General features: G+C 42.3%; 1 protein-coding gene across 2 annotated transcripts in view; it reads left to right on the top strand.

Annotated features, from left to right (window-relative positions):
- Positions 1–10,120, top strand: part of TXNDC8 (thioredoxin domain containing 8) — a 31,851-nt gene extending 21,731 nt beyond the window's left edge. The window contains exon 5 of one of the 2 annotated variants that reach the window (XM_043453914.1): positions 10,017–10,120. In XM_043453914.1, coding sequence (XP_043309849.1) covers positions 10,017–10,079 — 63 coding nt within the window. In that variant the 3' untranslated portion in view covers positions 10,080–10,120. Of the gene's footprint in view, positions 1–9,093; positions 9,483–10,016 lie in introns of those variants that run through there. The other variant, XM_043453913.1, reaches the window with a different exon arrangement.
- Positions 10,121–17,693: the final 7,573 nt, after the last annotated feature.

The raw sequence follows: 17,693 nt of genomic DNA, 5'->3' as shown, positions 1-17,693 counted from the left end.
TAGAGGCTATAAACTCTTTCCAGAAGAATATATGTATGCACCTAAATCAAAATGTGCATATATTGCTAGGCTATTCAGTGAGCCTCTGAAGCCAATCACTAGATCCCCTATGTTCATAACATTGGTTTCAGATTAAAATTAGTAGAAGTCTATGGAGTAGAGAGAAGGAAGAGTAACAGAGATTTGCCAGGTCTTAGTCAACTGCTTAAATATGGGCCAACTCTCAGAAATTGGCTCCATCTTTTCATCTTTTGGGCTTCCCTGATAGCTCAGTTGGTAAAGAATCTGCCTACAATGTGGGAGACCCTGGTTCGATTCCTGGGTCAGGAAGATCCCCTGGAGAAGGGATAGGCTACCCGCTCTTGTGTTCTTGGGTTTCCCTTCTGGGTCAGCTGGTAAAGAATCCGCTTGCAATGTGGGAGACCTGGGTTCAATCCCTGGGTTGGGAAGATCCCCTGGAGAATGGAAAGGCTATGCACTTGAGTATTCTGGCCTGGAGAATTCCATGGACAGTCCATGGGGTCACAAAGAGTTGGACACAACTGAGCGACTTTCACTTTTTCATCTTTTGATATGAGAGTAAGATGGTTTCCCAAAGCACTTAGGAAAGATAAGAGTGATGGGATGTAAATACATAGATGCTAATAAACGAGTTATTCACGAATGAATAATTCAGAAGAACTGAGCTCTCATTTTAAGTGAGAGGAAGCTCTTGCCCTTATGGGCGTGAATTGTGGGCTCCAGCTGAGGACAGGGACATCATTTCCAGCAAGCGCCCTCCTTGAAGGAGGCACAGAGATGAAAAGAATCCCAAGTGGGCGGCACCGTTGGGTGCTGGAAAGAAGATAGGATTGGAAGCAGCGGTCACATACTCAGCATCTTCAAAGGCCAGGCAGGGACAATAGATGAGATAGTAGGAAGTGAGGAGAATGGTCATCCCTGGAGAATCACCCTCCCAAACGGTCTTTGCTCATGTTCATAAAAAACAGCGTTTGACCCACCACTCCAAAAAAGTGTCTGTGGCTGACTTGCCATCTCTGGAGTCAAATGATCGTAAGTTGAATTCCAGGTCTGCTGCTTATTAGTGAGGATCTTGGGAATGTACCTTGACCACCTTTAGACTCAGTTTCATCCTTCATAGCAACAACATCATGTGTCTTTGAACCTTGATCATGAAAATTTGTGACAATGTAAATAAAGTGCCTCACACTAGACTTGGTGTATATTATGAAATGTAGCTATTATTCGAGCCCCAGGACCTAGCTGTGTACCTATCTCCCTGAAAATTTATAGGTAAATAGAAATAGAGAAATAAAGGTTATCAGAGACCTCTAAAGCTCTTTGAGTAACTACAATATGCATTTAAGCTAAGTCATCTTAGCATTCTGGAGTTACCTACCCAGTGGTTTTCAGTCTTAATAGATTGTGGCTTCCCAGGTGGCCAGAGTGGTGAAGAACCCACCTGCCAATGTAGGAGACATAAAAGATGCAAGTTAGATCCCTGCGTCAGGAAGATCCCCTGGAGGGGGGCATGGAAATCCACTCCAGTATTCTTGCTTGGAAAATCCCATGGACAGAGGAACCTGGTGGGCTCCTTGTCCATAGGGTTGCAAAGAGTTGGACACGACTGAAGAAACTTATTCCGCACAGTTACAGAGGCATTCTGCGTGAGCAGAAAAAGAAAAGAGCTTTCACGCGGTCTTCAGGGCTCTAAGAGGTATCAATGCCTCGAAGGGGTTACATATCAGCTCCATGAGCATCTATTGTGTTGGCAGAGAGATTAATTGACTGGAGGAGGCAAGAACTAAGTGAACATGAAGGGAAAGTCAGAGAAGTACAGCAACTATTTACCACCATTTAGCAACCTTGCTAAAGATTGCTAAAGATACGCTCTCAGCTTTAGCAACTTAAAGGCAGTAATTACTTGTGTATGTCTTTTCTCCAGGGCAGGGTTTCGGGTGAGGCAAGATACTGCACTTGCTGGGTGGAAGCGTGTCTTCATTTGAATTTTTGATGTTTTGTTTATCATGGTTTTTTTGCACTAAATTTTAATACTTTTTTTTAAAGTATTTTTTTAAAGTACTAAGATATTATTTATCTTCATTACTAAAATTTTTTGGCACCCCTTAAATTTTCCACCCCAGTCCCAGCCCTGTTGTTCTCTGAATTTTAAACTGCTGAAATTATAGGAGTGTTTCATTCAGTGATTCACAAAAGGATTAACAAGACTCAATAGCATGTTATATTCATAGCTAAGATTTATTACAGCAATAAACATAGAGTTAAAGCAACGGGGGGGGGCGGGGGGGGAATAGGCATTGTTGCAGTCTAGAAAGGTCCAGCACAAATTTCTGATGTTCTTCCTTGTCCAGGGCTATTTAGCAGTACCTAAGTTTCTAAGTTCCCCTGGACAAGCACTCCCTAGCTGGAACTTCAAGGATATGTATGGAATGTCTCTGCCTAAGGATGCCTTTTTGAGTCTCTGGGTCTGAGTTTTTTTACATGGGGACTGATCACATAGACATACCTTGCTAAGCAACCATTGCTTCACAACCAGCCATAACAATGGAAACTCAACAGTAAAACTAGGTGCACATCATCATTATTGATGTTTATGCAAAGCAGCTTAATAAGCCAGCAATGGCATAGTCCATTGCTCCAGAGATATATACAACAAAATCATCGATCGCTAACACAAGGAACACTTGGAGGACCACAATCCCTCCAATCACTTGGAGGACTTAGTGAAGTCATGGTTCTCTTGGAGATACACCAGGAATAGGCAACCAGACCTGTTATGTTAACCTTTTCTCTCACATGGATTCATGTGGAAAATTGATGTGTCACCTTTATTAAAAGCAGCAATAGTGCTAAATTGTGGTAATTGAAGAACATGGCTTAGATCCATGTCAAAAGACTTTCCACTAGATTTTTGGAACCTAGACCTTGCGATGAGCCATCTATGGGAGAATCTGGGACTGCAGAGGACACACTTACCCACCCAGGTGGAGGAGATACTACTGTTTTTGTAACGGTGGAAAAAAAAAAGTGTTAGTCATTCAGTTGTGACTGACTCTTTGAGACCCTATGGACTGTAGCCTGCCAGGCTTCTCTGTCCATGGAATTCTCTCGCCAAGAATACTGTCATGGATAGCCATTCCATCCTCCAAAGGAAACTTCCCGACCCGGATTAAACCTGGGTATCCTGCCTTGCAGGCAGATTCTTTACCACCTGAGCCAAAGGGAAGCTGCTTTTTCTAACTATTTAGCCCCCAAAGGGAGGGTGATGGCTTTCCAGAGTTATCTTTAAAAGGCAGATATTAGGCTTACTTCCAATATGCTTTCCAGAAGGAGACAGACCTATCCCTTGAGCAGACACTCCTAAAAGGAAGAGGAGGACAGGCATGAGCTCATTCCTTTGTCTAGGCTCAGCTGATAAGCTTACCTTTGAACTTAGGGAGGAGAAAGTGAAGGGATATAGCGAACAGGTATATTTTCCCAATACTGGACAGTTGAGCGGATTGCTTAATGGAAACATAAAAACAATAGTATATGCCATTGAAAGGAATGGCTCCAAACTATTTTTATCTCCGAGAACGAAATTCCCTCCCGCTCTTCCAGTAATGGGCAGGATAACATTTTCTCTGGCCAGAGTCCAAAATCACGTGTCGTGCTCTCAATGCAGCTGACATAAGTTCCTACAACACTAGACTCATGCCTCTTTCTTCCCTCCAACAGAAAGCCCCTTGTCCTGAGTGACTGACTTTCAGGCAGCTTCAGTTGATGGCCATACTTATTCATAGTTGGCGAACTATGGCCCCAGGGACAAATCTGACCCTCAGTTTTACTGGGACACAGCCATGCCCATTTGTTTAAATGTTATCACAGCTACCTTTGCACTACAATAGCTGTTTTTGTTGCAGGAAGGGGGACCCCTTCCAGGGCCTGAGAGTGGCCTCTTGTCTAACACTCGGAAATGAATTGTCTGAGGAGATGCACGTGTTGAAAAGCAAAAGATTTGATTGGGAAGGGGCGCCTGAGCAGAGAGCAGGAAGGTAAGGGAACCCAGGAGAACTGCTCTTTCATGTGACTCTCTGTCTCAGGTTTTATGGTAATGGAGTCAGTTTCTGGGTTGTCTCTGGCCAATCATGATGACTCAGGGTTCTTCCTGGTGGTACACGTATCACTCAGCCAAGATGGATTCCAGTGAGAAGGATTCTGGGAGGTTGGTAGGACATATGAGCTGGCATCTCCTCTCCTTTAGACCTTTCCCAAATTCTTCTGGTTGATGTAGCTTGTTAGTTCCACATTCCTTACCGGGACCTCCTATCATAAGATAACTCACCCAAGTGGTCACCATCATGCCTAGCCAGCTTGGCTCGTTTTAGTCAGTGGTTCTCCTAATAACTTGAGTAGATTTTTCTTTAGTAAAAGGAAGTTTATTACTGCATTATCATTATAAAAAGTATACTGTATTTTCAATACTATATAACTTTATAGATTTTTTTCTTTTTTTTTTTCCATTTATTTTTATTCATTGGAGGCTAATTACTTTATAGATTTATAGAGAAAAAATTTAGATTTACGTAAAAGTTGCAGATAGTACAGAGAGTTGATTTGAGTAGTTTCGACAGAGACCATGTGGCCTGTAAAACCTAAGATGGGTATTACCAGGTCCCTTACCAAAAAAGTATTTATGCCACCAGAACACTGAGAAACAGGTGCCTAGGCAGTTTCTAACTCTACTACAGGAAAATGAAAGTGAATTAGTAGGTTATTGAAATCTCACTACTGGAACAAGTTGAGAAAAGGGCCAGTATAGATTAAGGAAAGATTAGCTAACAGATTGCTCTATATGCTCTTTTCCTGAATTCAGGTGCAAGTAAATTCAAGTTGTTTGAAACAGACTACTTCAAAGAGGCCGTGTCTTCTTGGTTAGTTTTTGCTCAGCTCCAAAAACCTTAATTTCCCTGCTTGCATCTGCAGAGTCTGCCCTGGGTGTTGTGAAAGTGAAAGAGGAAGTGTGCAAATACCTGCAATATGATGCAGATGGTTCTGAGGAAAGAATGAGTGTGGCTGGAGGCAGAGAGTCAGAGAAAAAAGCCAAGATAGGAACCAACTGTAATTAACACTGTCCACCTCTCAGTAAAAGGTTGAGGTACTTTTAAATGTTCCCTTGTTGGATATACACTTTTCATCTTATTAATCACATATAATGTCTTAGAAGAAAAAGAATATCATACTATTTCAATTATAAACTTGTATTGTTCATACAAGTATTTCCATAGCCCATCCCCCAAGAAGTATCTTCGGTGGGTTAGTTTGGTTGGGCTTTTTGGTTTATGATGGTTGTTGCTGTTGCTTTGAGAATTTTATTGCTGCTCTTGTTGTTTCTAACTGCAGATGTCTGAAAATTGTTGAACTTTCACACAAGTGGTCCAAATGTAACTTCAGTATTCACTCAGTTGTATCAACTGACCAAAGCATTTTATACTTATTCTATAAGGACATCATTAGTCAGACTCCTGGATGTATAGTCTTAGAAGTCACTGTCTCACCAGCACCCTTGCATTTTCCCAGTGGCAGGAATAAACTCTTTATTTATTTATTTATTCGTTTATTTATTTATTTATTTTTAGGAATAAACTCTTTATAGGTGATTGCATGTCTTTGGCATAAAAAAACTGCCTCTGGTTGCACCTGGGTGGTGGGTAAATGGGGGGATGGTGTTCATGTTATTATTCTCTATTTTTGTGTAGGTTTGAAAATGTCCATAATGAAAGTTTGGGTTTTCTACTTATTTATTTATTTGGCTGTGCTGGGTCTTAGTTGCGGCACGCAGGATCTTTAGCTGCGGCAGGCAAACTTTTAGTTGTGACATATAGAATCTACTTCCCTAACCAAGGATGGAACCTGGGCCCTCTGCATTGGGAGGATAGAGTCTTAGCCACAGGACCACCAGGAAAGTCCCTGGGGTTTTTCTTTTCACTGATTGTTGGACGTGGTTCATGGTTCTCTAATGCATAAACAACCACCACATAATCCACTGGTCTTTGCAAACTGGAGCTTGAAATTTTCATTAGCAGTCATTACTAGGATGGCAGCTGTCCAAGAAAAATGAAGACATTGAGAAGAGCGAGGTTAACACTACTCCTTAATGCTTCAGAGTGGAGCATGCTTTGAGAGGTACAACTAAACATTCAGGTTAAAGTGAAAAAATATTTGGGGCAGAAATTAGATATTGCAAATATATCCCTTCAAAAGAAAGCTACCTGTGAAATGAGCCCTTATCAGTAAACTGCTCCTCATTTGTTACCTACATTCATTAAACTCCTGTATGCAAAGACCTGTGCTAGACAGGGAGACATAAATATAATGTTTGCCCTTGTCAAACTGGACAAAGAAATAATAAGATAGATAACACCTAATCCCCAAAACTTAGCACTGAGTCTTGGACCCGTCCCTCAATGACCAGGATTCGACTTAGCTCAGTTCACTTCAGGGTTAATACCATTCTAATAGAGCACCTACTCTGGGTAAGGTTCTGAGCTAGATACTAAAACTGTGGAGGGAAAAAATATAGTCCCCATCCTTGGTCTAATAGGGAAGATGGGTAATAAAATCAACTCTTAGATTATGGAATTGCACTGGGTACCATGAGATGACAGAAAAAGACTTTAGGGAAGTCTTCATGAGTTAAATCTTAAAGGCTTATTAAGATTAGCAAGTGATTAAGGTGAGCAGAAGCAGAGAGTTTATAAAGTGTCTGTGGTATGAGAGGTTAGGAATTATATGGTAATCATACACCAAGAGTATTTAATTATCACTAGAATGTGAGCTCTGTGGTGGGATTTTGTCTTGTTTTGTTCACTGTATATCTGGATCATGTAGGCACTCATTAAGTATTTATTAAATGAACAAACAAATCCAGCTATAAATTGTTGCTTGAGTCCAGAGTTTATGGTAGAGAGCCACAGTGGAGGTTGAATCAAGGAATCCCTGTAAGAAGCTTAAATTTTATGATGATGGAAAAACACTCAAGAATTTCACAAAGAAAAATAGCATGACAGGATTTGTGTTTTTGAGCTTTGAGGGGCAGAAGTCTCAGGGGCATAAGACTGGAGAAAGAATGTGTAAGCTGTTGCTAAAATCCAGGGGGAAAGTTGATTGGGTGAAAGCCATGGAATTCAGACACAAATTTAATGTCATCTAAAGCCACCAAATGGTTAGCATGAAGAAGACTGGCAGTACCAAGTGCTGTCAAGCGTGTGGAACAAGCAGAACACTTATCCCCGCTGGTGGAGTTTACACTGATGCAATCTCTTTGAAAAGCTGTTGGGTAACTCCTTCAAAAGCTGAACTCAGTAGTCCCCCTTTCAGGTAAACTGTGCAACAAGAACCCAACAAGAATGGGTGTTCATATGCCCCCAAAGATGTCTGCACAAAGGATGTTCCTAGCCGCACTCTTGGTCATAGCCCAAATGGATAAACTGTGTTACAGTCATGCAATAGAATACTAAAAAAAAAAAAAAGCTGAAAATGAATGTATGGCCATTACACAGATAAATCTCAGAAACATCATGTTGAGTAAGAAGCCAGATGTAGAAGAATACACACAACATACTATAGGATTCCATTTATAAAAGTTTAAAGACAGACCAAACCCATTTGTGGTGAAAAATCCGGAATAGACTTTGGCTTTGGGCACAGGGTAATGACTGGGAGCGAGGAGCTAAGCTATATCTACATCCTGATCTGGACGTGGTTATATGAGGAGCCTCTCTTTTGTAATAACTCGCCAAGCTGTATGCTGCCATCTGTACAATGTTCTGAATATATATGAATATTTTAAGTGGCCTCAGTTTCCTGGCTCAGGTACCTGGGTGGGTGATGGTGGCCCTGTATTAGATTCAATGTATCTAGGAGAAAGAGGAGTCAAATTCCACGGTTGCCAAGGCTCTTAGTGCGTTTGTGGCTTCTGGCTGCCCAAGTCACAGCATGGGCATACCACAGCCCCTATGGTCATGGAAATCACCCCTCCCTGGAAATCTCCCTTCGAGGTGAGCCCTCCTATTTCTCACACCCCTAGAGATTGTGCCACCCCTCCATTCAGGGAAGTCTCATCCAAGAAGAGAAGCCCATTTTTTAGGGGCCCCCAAACTCTGGCTCCATGCTGCTTTTTGGCAGTGGGGGAGATCCTAAGATAAGGAGTCAGAATCAGATCCACTAGAATCATTGCCATAAGAATGATCAAACAGCATCTTCTAGACCACTGGGGGTGCGGGGGACTGTCTAGAATTACGTGCAGTGGTCATGGGGAACAGACACACCTTGGGAACTTCTCATCCCTTCTTTGCCAGTGCCTTTCTTCTGCTCAGCTATTACGTGCCTTCAATGGAGTCAAGCCACTCCTGAAGCAGAGGAGTAGAGGATAGAGACTCAGGAGGAACCTTGGACAGAAGCCACAAGGAAGGATAAGTGGGAGCCACTGCAAACATAGTCAAAAACAGGGGGAAAGACAGACTGAGACTGGAGTGAACCCCAAGCCTCTCCCGCCCTGCTTTCCACCCCAGCCGGTTAGAGACCAGGGACAAAGTTCCTTTCGGACCAGATTGAGCTGTCTAGGAAGTCCTAATATCCCCAAGTGAAGAGAGTAAAAAAAAGCATGCCCAAGCTCTCAGCTCCCAGCCCCCAGCTTCATGGAGCATGCCAAGCAGGCAAAGGCTTGCTTCCTTTGCCTCATCTTGATCAGGAGTTTCCTGGCAATGGGTTCAGTACTTTGGTCAGTTGGCTAAGCTTACCATCCTTTTGCTACCCCTGGCCAAGCCTGGTCATTCAGGTGACCAAGTCCTACCTATGTTACTGCCAAGACTTCTTGGCTTGGTACCTCCCCTAGCCTGAGAGGAGCATGAGACTCCCATCATGCCCTAGAGGCTCCATCCAGCTGCCAGTGACTCTTAAGAAAGAGCCTTTTGCAGATCCTTTCTGACACCTTCCTCCCCTGGTGGCCAAGGCCAAGAGAACTAGTTATAGAGGAGATGGCTGCAAACCAGACAACCCAGATAAAACATGAAATTCTGCACCCACACTTAGGTAACCCTATTCTCGAGAATCAAAAGAGCAATTTGCTGTTATAGAAGTGGATCCCTGAGCGAGCCGGTAAGTGAAATGGGATCAAGACAGAGGCACAAGAGTGGGGTTGACTTTCAAGAAATAGAACGAACCATGATGCCCACAGGCGCCATGCTGCTACCTGGGGAAGCAGAATCATTAGTTGTGGGCATAGTGTCTTCCCTGTTGTACACTGAGCACTGAAGTTAGTTCTAGACCCTTCTAACCCCTCCCCCCAAAGTCCTAACACCATTTCTGGCTGCTGAAACCTCCCTCACTAGAAATTCAGGTCTTCACCAAGTCTCAGCTTCAGTTTACCCACACTCTTCCTTTTCTCCAACCCACCTCATACAGTTGGTACTAAACTGATCGTGAAGAGTAAGGGTCTTTAACTTCCATATTTCATCAGATAAAAGATGTTCATTGATAGATGCACCATCCTAATTCAGAGATGTGAAAAATTGAAAAGAAAATGTGCTTCTTAGAATCATTACTATTACCTGAACTAAAGTCAGGGCATGGGAAATCACAAGCCATTTGATTTTAGGGGATCATGTATATGAATTAGCAAGCCCTCAAGATCAGTGTATAAATGCCCTGAGAAGTTTCAATGATTGGGTTTCCTCATTTCCAACAACATGATATGTTTTAGATCTTAGTTTAGAGGAATATCATGGAAAATTACATAAATCTGTTAAAATATTAGCATAAGCAATTTTGAAAAGGTGCCAAATAATTAAAACATCAGAAATTTAGTGTGTTAATGTGTATTTATATTTGAAGTATCTTGCAGACGATGGAAATGAGTAGTGGATACATTTATAAACAGGAACAAAATTCCACAAAGCTTCATCTTTGCCATATTTGAACCAATATATATTTCACCTTTGTGTATTTGTGAACAGATTTTTGAACTTTGTGGAGCTGATGCTAAAAAACTGGAAGAAAAGATTCGAGAATTCATGTAAGCTGATCTCCAAGACAAAATACACTTGCAATGTTTTAAAAGGCCACAGTGAATGTGTTGTGTTTTTATTTCCAGCAAACATTGTGGTGTCCTATTGATCTCTCTCCTGATGCTTTACAGGTTGCATTCCATATTGCAATCTCACTGCAAAAATTGTCGAAACTCTTGTTCTGTCAGAGATTGTGTCATTTCCATTCTCTTAGCCTTGCGCAGCTAAGTAATACCAGCTCAGTGAGAAGGTCTTCCAGAGATTGCAGAAGATGGGATCTATCATAGCAATCAAGAAACATATAGAAGTCTTATTGGGCATGAGACAAGTGCTCCGGCCTGGTGCACTGGGAAGACCCAGAGGAATCGGGTGGAGAGGGAGATGGGAGGGGGGATCGGGATGGGGAATAAGTGTAAATCTATGGCTGATTCATATCAATGAAAAAAAAAAGAAAAAATAAATAAATAAATAACTAATGAGAACTGAAAAAAAAAAAAAGAAGTCTTATTGGCTTGGTGCAGTCCAAATATATAGCAAACTCTTCCTAATTGAGCCATTGTTTGTGGTACAAAATTCTTCTCCAGTGCATCACCTTGTATTGGAACCATATCACTGGATAAAAGAAAGCATGATGTATATAGCTATGGTTACATGTATAAATACTTACTATGTGCTAGGCAATATGCCAAGCCTGTAGCTGAGATTTGGTCTCTGTACACCAATACCAAATGGAACCTTAGAGACAGAGTTTTGGGTGAAGTAGAAAAAAAAAAAAAACTATTGCTTTATCAGGCAAAGGAGGTCATGCCCTCAAAACTATGTGTCCTGACCTGGAGAGGGTAGTGAGGAATTTTATAGTCATTGTTCAAAGAGGAGGGTGTGATTAGCTCATGGACATTCTTCTGATTGGTTGGTGGTGAGGTAACTGGGAGTCAGCATCATCAGCCTTCTAGTTGCAACTGGCCTGGGGTCTTTGTGCTTTGTGTTAACTGCTTTGTGCAGTTAACTTTTCCCACCTGGTGAGGTTTCAGTATCTGTAAAACAGCTCAAAGATATTGCTGTGTATACCACTTGAGGGGGAACCAGGACCCTGCCCCAAGGCTGCACTGTCGTTTCTTGGCTGCTCCTCCCTTGTCTCTTTCCATTATTAGCAACTATTTGAACCTGCTGTTTGGAACTCAGGAGAGGGCATGGAGGGTGAATGAAGCCTATTTCCTACAAACAAGAAACAGGGGACACAGAAATGTTTTTGTGCCCAGGAGCCCCATGGGATCCTGCTTAGTTTCAAGTCCTTTGCATCCATCGCTTCATTTAACATTTGCAACAATCCTGTAAGTAGACATGTATGGGTAAAATGTATAATGGGCTCTCTGGGTGGAAAAAGTTTGTAGTGATCGCCAATTTCTGTGGTGTAAATACTTGGTAGATTTCAAGCTACCAACATGATGTTGAAACGGTTTAACTATGTTTGGGACTTGAACCCACAGTCCTTTAACTGGGATACAGACTTAATGAATCAGGTTCTTGGTGTTTCATCACAGAAGGAATTCAGTAAGAGACAAAGTGATAGGTAAGAAGTGGTTTTATTTGGAGAGAAACACTTCACAGACAGAGTGTGAGCCATCTCTGAAGGTGAGAGCAGCATCAGGGTATAAGGCTGTCAGTTTTTATAGGGCTGGGTAACTTCACAGGCTAATGAGTGGTAGGAGTATTCCAGCTACTTTGGAGAAGGGGTGGGGATGTCCAGGAATTGGGTCACTACCCACTTTTTGATGTTTATGGTTGGCCTTGGATCTGTCATGGTGCCTGTGGGTGTGTCATTTAGCTTGCTGGTGTGTTACAATGAGCATATACTGAGGCTTACGGTCTGATGGAAGCTATTTGCCATGTTTTACCTATTTGGTTCTAATCAGTTTATGTCATGTCCTTGGGCTATGTCATTCTTAAGCCCTGCTTCCTTCCCTCCTGTTTCACCCTCATGGGTCCCAAATGTGCATCCTCCTGCTGTGTGTTCAGGTCATTCTGCATCTATCATAACTTTTCACTTCAATGCTGACAGTGTATTCTTCTAAAAGACATTTTAAACTGCAATTAAAAACTTCTAGGGCATCAACAGTGCTTCTAAATCGATTCAGGTGACCACACATGAACAGCTCCGGCCAAGTCTATGCACACACGGGGACAACCAAGTCAGGCCTGCCATCTGGTCCACTGAGATTATGAGAGGCCACTTCTTGTCAGAGGCATCTCGATTTCAAAGATGTTAAAATGTGCAATAATGTACACCTGGAGTATTCGGCCTCCTTGATCTTCCAATTAAATGTTAGCTCAAGAGCAAAAGGTTAAAAGCAGTCATAAAAAGGTGGCTGTACTTCTTCTGAAAGATAAGTTGATCTCAGTCCCTTGAAATGCAAGTACCAACCTGTTTGCTTCACTAAGGAAAGGACAAACAGGAGATGGACAGCAGCAGGGAGCAGTGAGGGGTACCAGCTCTCTTGATCTCTGTTGAACCTTGAGTTGCTTTTCTTGATCCTTACAGTGTTTAGGCTGAAACATACCCATAGGGTGGGAGCGTGTTATCTTTCTCATCTCTAATTCTCTGGCATCCAGCCCAGAGCACAGACCAAAGGAGACCCACATGATATGAAGTTAAATGCAACATGGTACCCTGAATGGGAGCCTAGGGCAGAAAAGGGGCATAAGTAGGAAAAATGATGAAGTGTAAGTAAAATCTGGTGCTTAGTCCGCAGTAACATACCTGTGTTAGTGTCTCAGTTTTAACATCAGTTCAGTCGCTCACTTGTGTCCAACTCTCTGCAACCCCATGAACTGCAGCATGCCAGCCTTCCCTGTCCATCACCAATTCATGGAGCTTTTTCAAACTCATGTCCATCGAGTCAGTGATGCCAGCCAACCATCTCATCCTCTGTTGTCCCCTTCTCCTCCTGCCTTCAATCTCTCCCAGCATCAGTGTCTTTTCAAATGAGTCAGTTCTTTGCCTCAGGTGGCCAAAGTATTGGAGTTTCAGCTTCAGCATCAGTCCTTCCAATGAATATTCAGGACTGATTTCCATTAGGATGAACTGACTGGATCTCCTTGCAGTCCAAGGGACTCTCAAGAGTCTTCTCCAACACTGGACAGATACCATACTAGAACATGGAAGCAACCTAGATGTCCATTGACAGATGAATGGATAAGGAAGTTGTGGTACATATACACAATGGAATATTACTCAGCCATAAAAAGGAACATATTTGAGTCAGTCCTAATGGACCTAGAACCTATTATACAGAGTGAAGTAAGTCAGAAAGAGAAAGATAAATATTGTATTCTAATGCACATATATGGAATCTATAAAAATGGTACTGAAGAATTTATTTACAGGGAAGCAATTGGAGAAACAGACATAGAGAATAGACTTATGGACATGGGAAGAGGGGAGGAGGGGGTGAGATGTATGGAAAGAGTAACATGGAAACTTACATTACCATATGTAAAAACAGATGGCCAATGGGAATTTGCTGTATGGCTCAGGAAACTCAAACAGGCCCTGTATCAACTTAGAGGGGTGGGATGGGGAGGGAGATGGGAGGGAGATTCAAAAGGGAGGGGATATGTATACCTATGGCTGATTCATGTTGAGGCTTGACAGAAAACAACAAAATTTTGTAAAGCAATTATCCTTCAATAAAAAAATTTTAAAAAACCTATGTTTTTTAAATTACTATTATTTTTTTACTGCACTGGGACTTTATTGCTGTGTGGGCTTTCTGTAGTTATGGCAAGCAGGGGCTACTCTTTGGGGTGCAGGGGCTTCTCTTGTTTTGGAGCACAGGCTCCAGGCATGCAGGCTTCAATAGTTGTAGCACTCGGGCTCAGTTATGGGCTCATGGGCTTAGTTGCTCCACAGCATGTGGAATCTCCCGGGACCAGGAATTGAACTCATGTCCCCTGCATTGGCAGGCAGCTTCCTAGCCATTGTGCCACAAGGACATACTGCCTATTAATTTTTCAGTTCAGTTCAGTTCAGCCGCTCAGTCGTGTCCAACTCTTTGTGACCCCATGAATCACAGCACGCCAGGCCTCCCTGTCCATCACCGACTCCCGGAGTTTACTCAAACTCATGTCCATCTACCCATAAAAATAAAATTAAGGGGTTTAAACTGAACAGCAAAAAAAAATAGCATTCTCCCTGTGTCAAAGCTATTTAATACCACATTCCCCATACTACCCCAAATCATCAGAAATTACTACTTGAAATTCTCTCTCATGGTCACATGGGTCTGTGGCTTACATTTTGTGAAAATGTAACCAAACTCTGATTATATGAAAGAAAGAAAAAAAAACAAGTAGAAGTGGAATGGTTTCCTGTTGACGGCAGAATGAAATTGTGAATCATTCATGTTTCTGCCAAAGCCTTTCATGATCTGGCCCTCATGTTCATGTTTGCCTTCCTCCCATTGTCCATGGACTCCAGGCATTATCATTATATCAAGCTCTGTAGTCTTCCCTGCATTTGAAATTGCCTCCTCGCATCTCTGCCTGCCAAACATTCTTCAGCATCACTAGCAAACACACCATTCCTTCCAGTGAGTCTGCACAGTCAGGCGAAGCCTCCCTCCGTGGTCCCAGACAGGGAAGAGCATTCCTTCTCTTGAGTGTCTATGGAGCTTTGTACGCACAACCATCAGGGTGTGGTAGATTTTTTTTGTCTGCCTAGGTTGCCAGATAATCTACCTGGTGCCTAGTAAAATTTGAATTTCAGATTTTTTAGTGTAAGTATGTCCCATGTAGTAGTTAACTGAGTGCCCTGTATTTTTTATTTGCTAAACCTGGCAACCCCTTGTCTGTCTCCAGTGAGACTTAGCTTCCTAAGACAAAGGTAGTGGCCCTCCATCCCTGTATGTGCAGTGCAGCTAAGACCAGGAATACATTTTTATTCCTGCCTAGAAATGCAGGTTTGGAAGAGGGAAAGATAACATGCTCAAATCTAATACATTCATAATCTACAGACTAGACCCACTGTTGACACTACTCTCTAGCTTGTCTTTAACACACATAATAACAAGTTACAGACTGCATGGCTTCTACTGATGTTTCTAGTCTATAGGTGTCTCCCACACAGATCACATTGTGAGGGTGAGAACTTGGTCTACTGAATCCAAAGACAGGCATGATAAATAGCAGCTGCAGCCAAGGACAAATCTCCTCCATGTTGGGGCCAGTTCTGTCCCTATTAATCAGGTAGGCAATGAATCACAGTGTTTTGCTTTCAGGCATTCCTGTGAGGGCAGTGTGCAATGATAGAAGAAATCACAGGCTCTAAAGTCAAATAAACTTGCATTTGCAGGTCTGACTCAGCCACTGCCAGGCCAGAGGCTTCTCTGAAGCTGTTTTCTCATCTGTAAACAGGGCCATCATGGATACCTCCAAAAGGTCAATGTGAGTATTAAATATAATAATATACATGAAGCATCTCTATGGCACCTCTCCACAGCATGTGTTCAAGTGATGATGGGGGTAAGGATGATGATGTTTTATGTCTACTGTTCCAGCCAGAATATAATCTCTTTGAGCATATGAACTGACTTATTTATAAACTTCTTTTGTATTGTCCAACAGCCTCTAGTACCATAAGCAGTATTTTTTCCTCCAATAGACATCCAAAGAGACCAGAGTGTTTCAGATGTTCAGTGTTTTAGTACCTTTCAGAAAACTGACAGTATTTAACCACAGTAGGGTAGAGTAGGGTCAAAAATTAACCCAGGTGACTCGTGGACTACACACCATCTTTTATAAATCCTTGATAGACCAAGTTTGGGCAAATTAGTACTAGAGACATTGAAGACAAAGGCATTTCTTTCTTAAAATAGTAAAGAACAGTTTTGGCATAAAAACTGCCATTCCCATATTTCCTGCCAAGATGTTCTATTGGACATGTACCCTAATCCCAGACACTCACGATCAGGAACACACTTCCATGAGGTCATCACCTCACCAGCTGCCCTTCTCACCGGCTGCTCAAGAAAATGAGTTCAGAATGATTCATAATCTACTCTCAGCAAACGTACATTCACCATTTAGAAGGCCTTCTCCCATCTTAATTTTTATGTGTTCCTAGCTTCATTTAACTATGCTGCTGCTGCTGCTAAGTTGCTTCAGTCGTGTCTGACTCTGTGCGACCCCATAGACGCCAGCCTACCAGGCTCCCCCGTCCCTGGGATTCTCCAAGCAAGAACACTGGAGTGGGTTGCCATTTCCTTCTCCAATGCATGAAAGTGAAAAGTGAAAGTGAAGTCGCTCAGTTGTGTCCGACTCTTCACAACCCCATGGCCTGCAGCCCACCAGCCTCCTCTGCCCATGGGATTTTCCAGGCAAGAGTACTGGAGTAGGTTGCCATTGCCTTCTCTAGCTATCATTAAACTTGTATTTCCATATTAAGACACCTTGAGTTAAACCTAGCAAAGTCCTCATTGGCACCTGCCTTTATAACCATGTCTGTCTCTCTCTGTTACACATAAACACATATATATTCATACATATATACCATCATCTTCTTGGAACTCTGTGGCTTTGAATAATTTACCTGGGATGGAAATTTTCTCACCTGTACAATGAGAAAGTCGGAATTGTGTGATCTCTAAGCTCCCTTTTGGCTCTGTATCCTTAGGATTTGATCCTGTTTTGTCCCTGCTTCTCCTTTAGTTGATCCAGAGTCCAACCCCTCCCCCTCCTCACCTTTGGGGAGCAAGGATTTCAATATATGGAGGCAACTGCCCAGAATTCTCTGCCGGTGTCGCAGAGGGTAAGGAAAGCCCAGAAGCAGCTGCTGTTTGGGAGCTTGAGAAAGAAACTGGCTATAGAGGTGATAGAATATTACTCAGTCATAGAAAAGAATGGAATAAGGCCATTGGCAGCAACATGGAAGGACCTAGAGATGATCATACTAAGTGACTTGAATCAGAAAGACAAATATCATATGGTATCGCTTACCTGTGCAATCTAAAAAATAATACAAATGAACTTATTTACAAAACAGAAACAGACTCATACACATAAAAAACAAACTTATGGCTACCAGAGGGGAAACACTGGGGTTGGGGAATGGATAAACTAGATGTTTGGAATTAGCATATACACACGATTACATATAAAACAGATACTCAACAAGGACCTACTGTATAGTACACGGAACTCTACTCAATATTCTGTAATAACCTATATGGGAAAAGAATCTGAACAAGAATGGATGTGTGTATTATGGAATCACTTAGCTGTGTACCTGAAACTAAATTGTAAATCAGCTGTACTCCAATATAAAATAAAAACTTTAAAAAATACCACAGGCTAGGTAGCTTGTAAACCACACAAATTTCTTTCTCACAATTCTGGAGGCTGGAGGTCCAAGATGAGGGTGCAGATATGGTCGGGTGAGAAACTTCCCTGTGGTTGCAGACTTCTTGTATCCTCCCCTGGCAGAGAGCTCTGTGGGATCTTTTTTATTAGAGCACTAAGCCCTTTCATGAGGGCCCCACTATCAGGGCATAATCACCCCCCAAAGGCCCTGCCCACTGGTGGTTCAGAACTGCTTCACCAGGACTACGCACTTAACGATGACGAGTTCTT

The sequence above is a fragment of the Cervus canadensis genome, chromosome 30 (genome assembly GCF_019320065.1).
Source record: "Cervus canadensis isolate Bull #8, Minnesota chromosome 30, ASM1932006v1, whole genome shotgun sequence".
In the NCBI taxonomy this organism is placed as follows: domain Eukaryota; kingdom Metazoa; phylum Chordata; class Mammalia; order Artiodactyla; family Cervidae; genus Cervus; species Cervus canadensis.
Note: the sequence above shows the minus strand (reverse complement) of the source record. Positions and strands in the feature narration are given on the sequence as shown.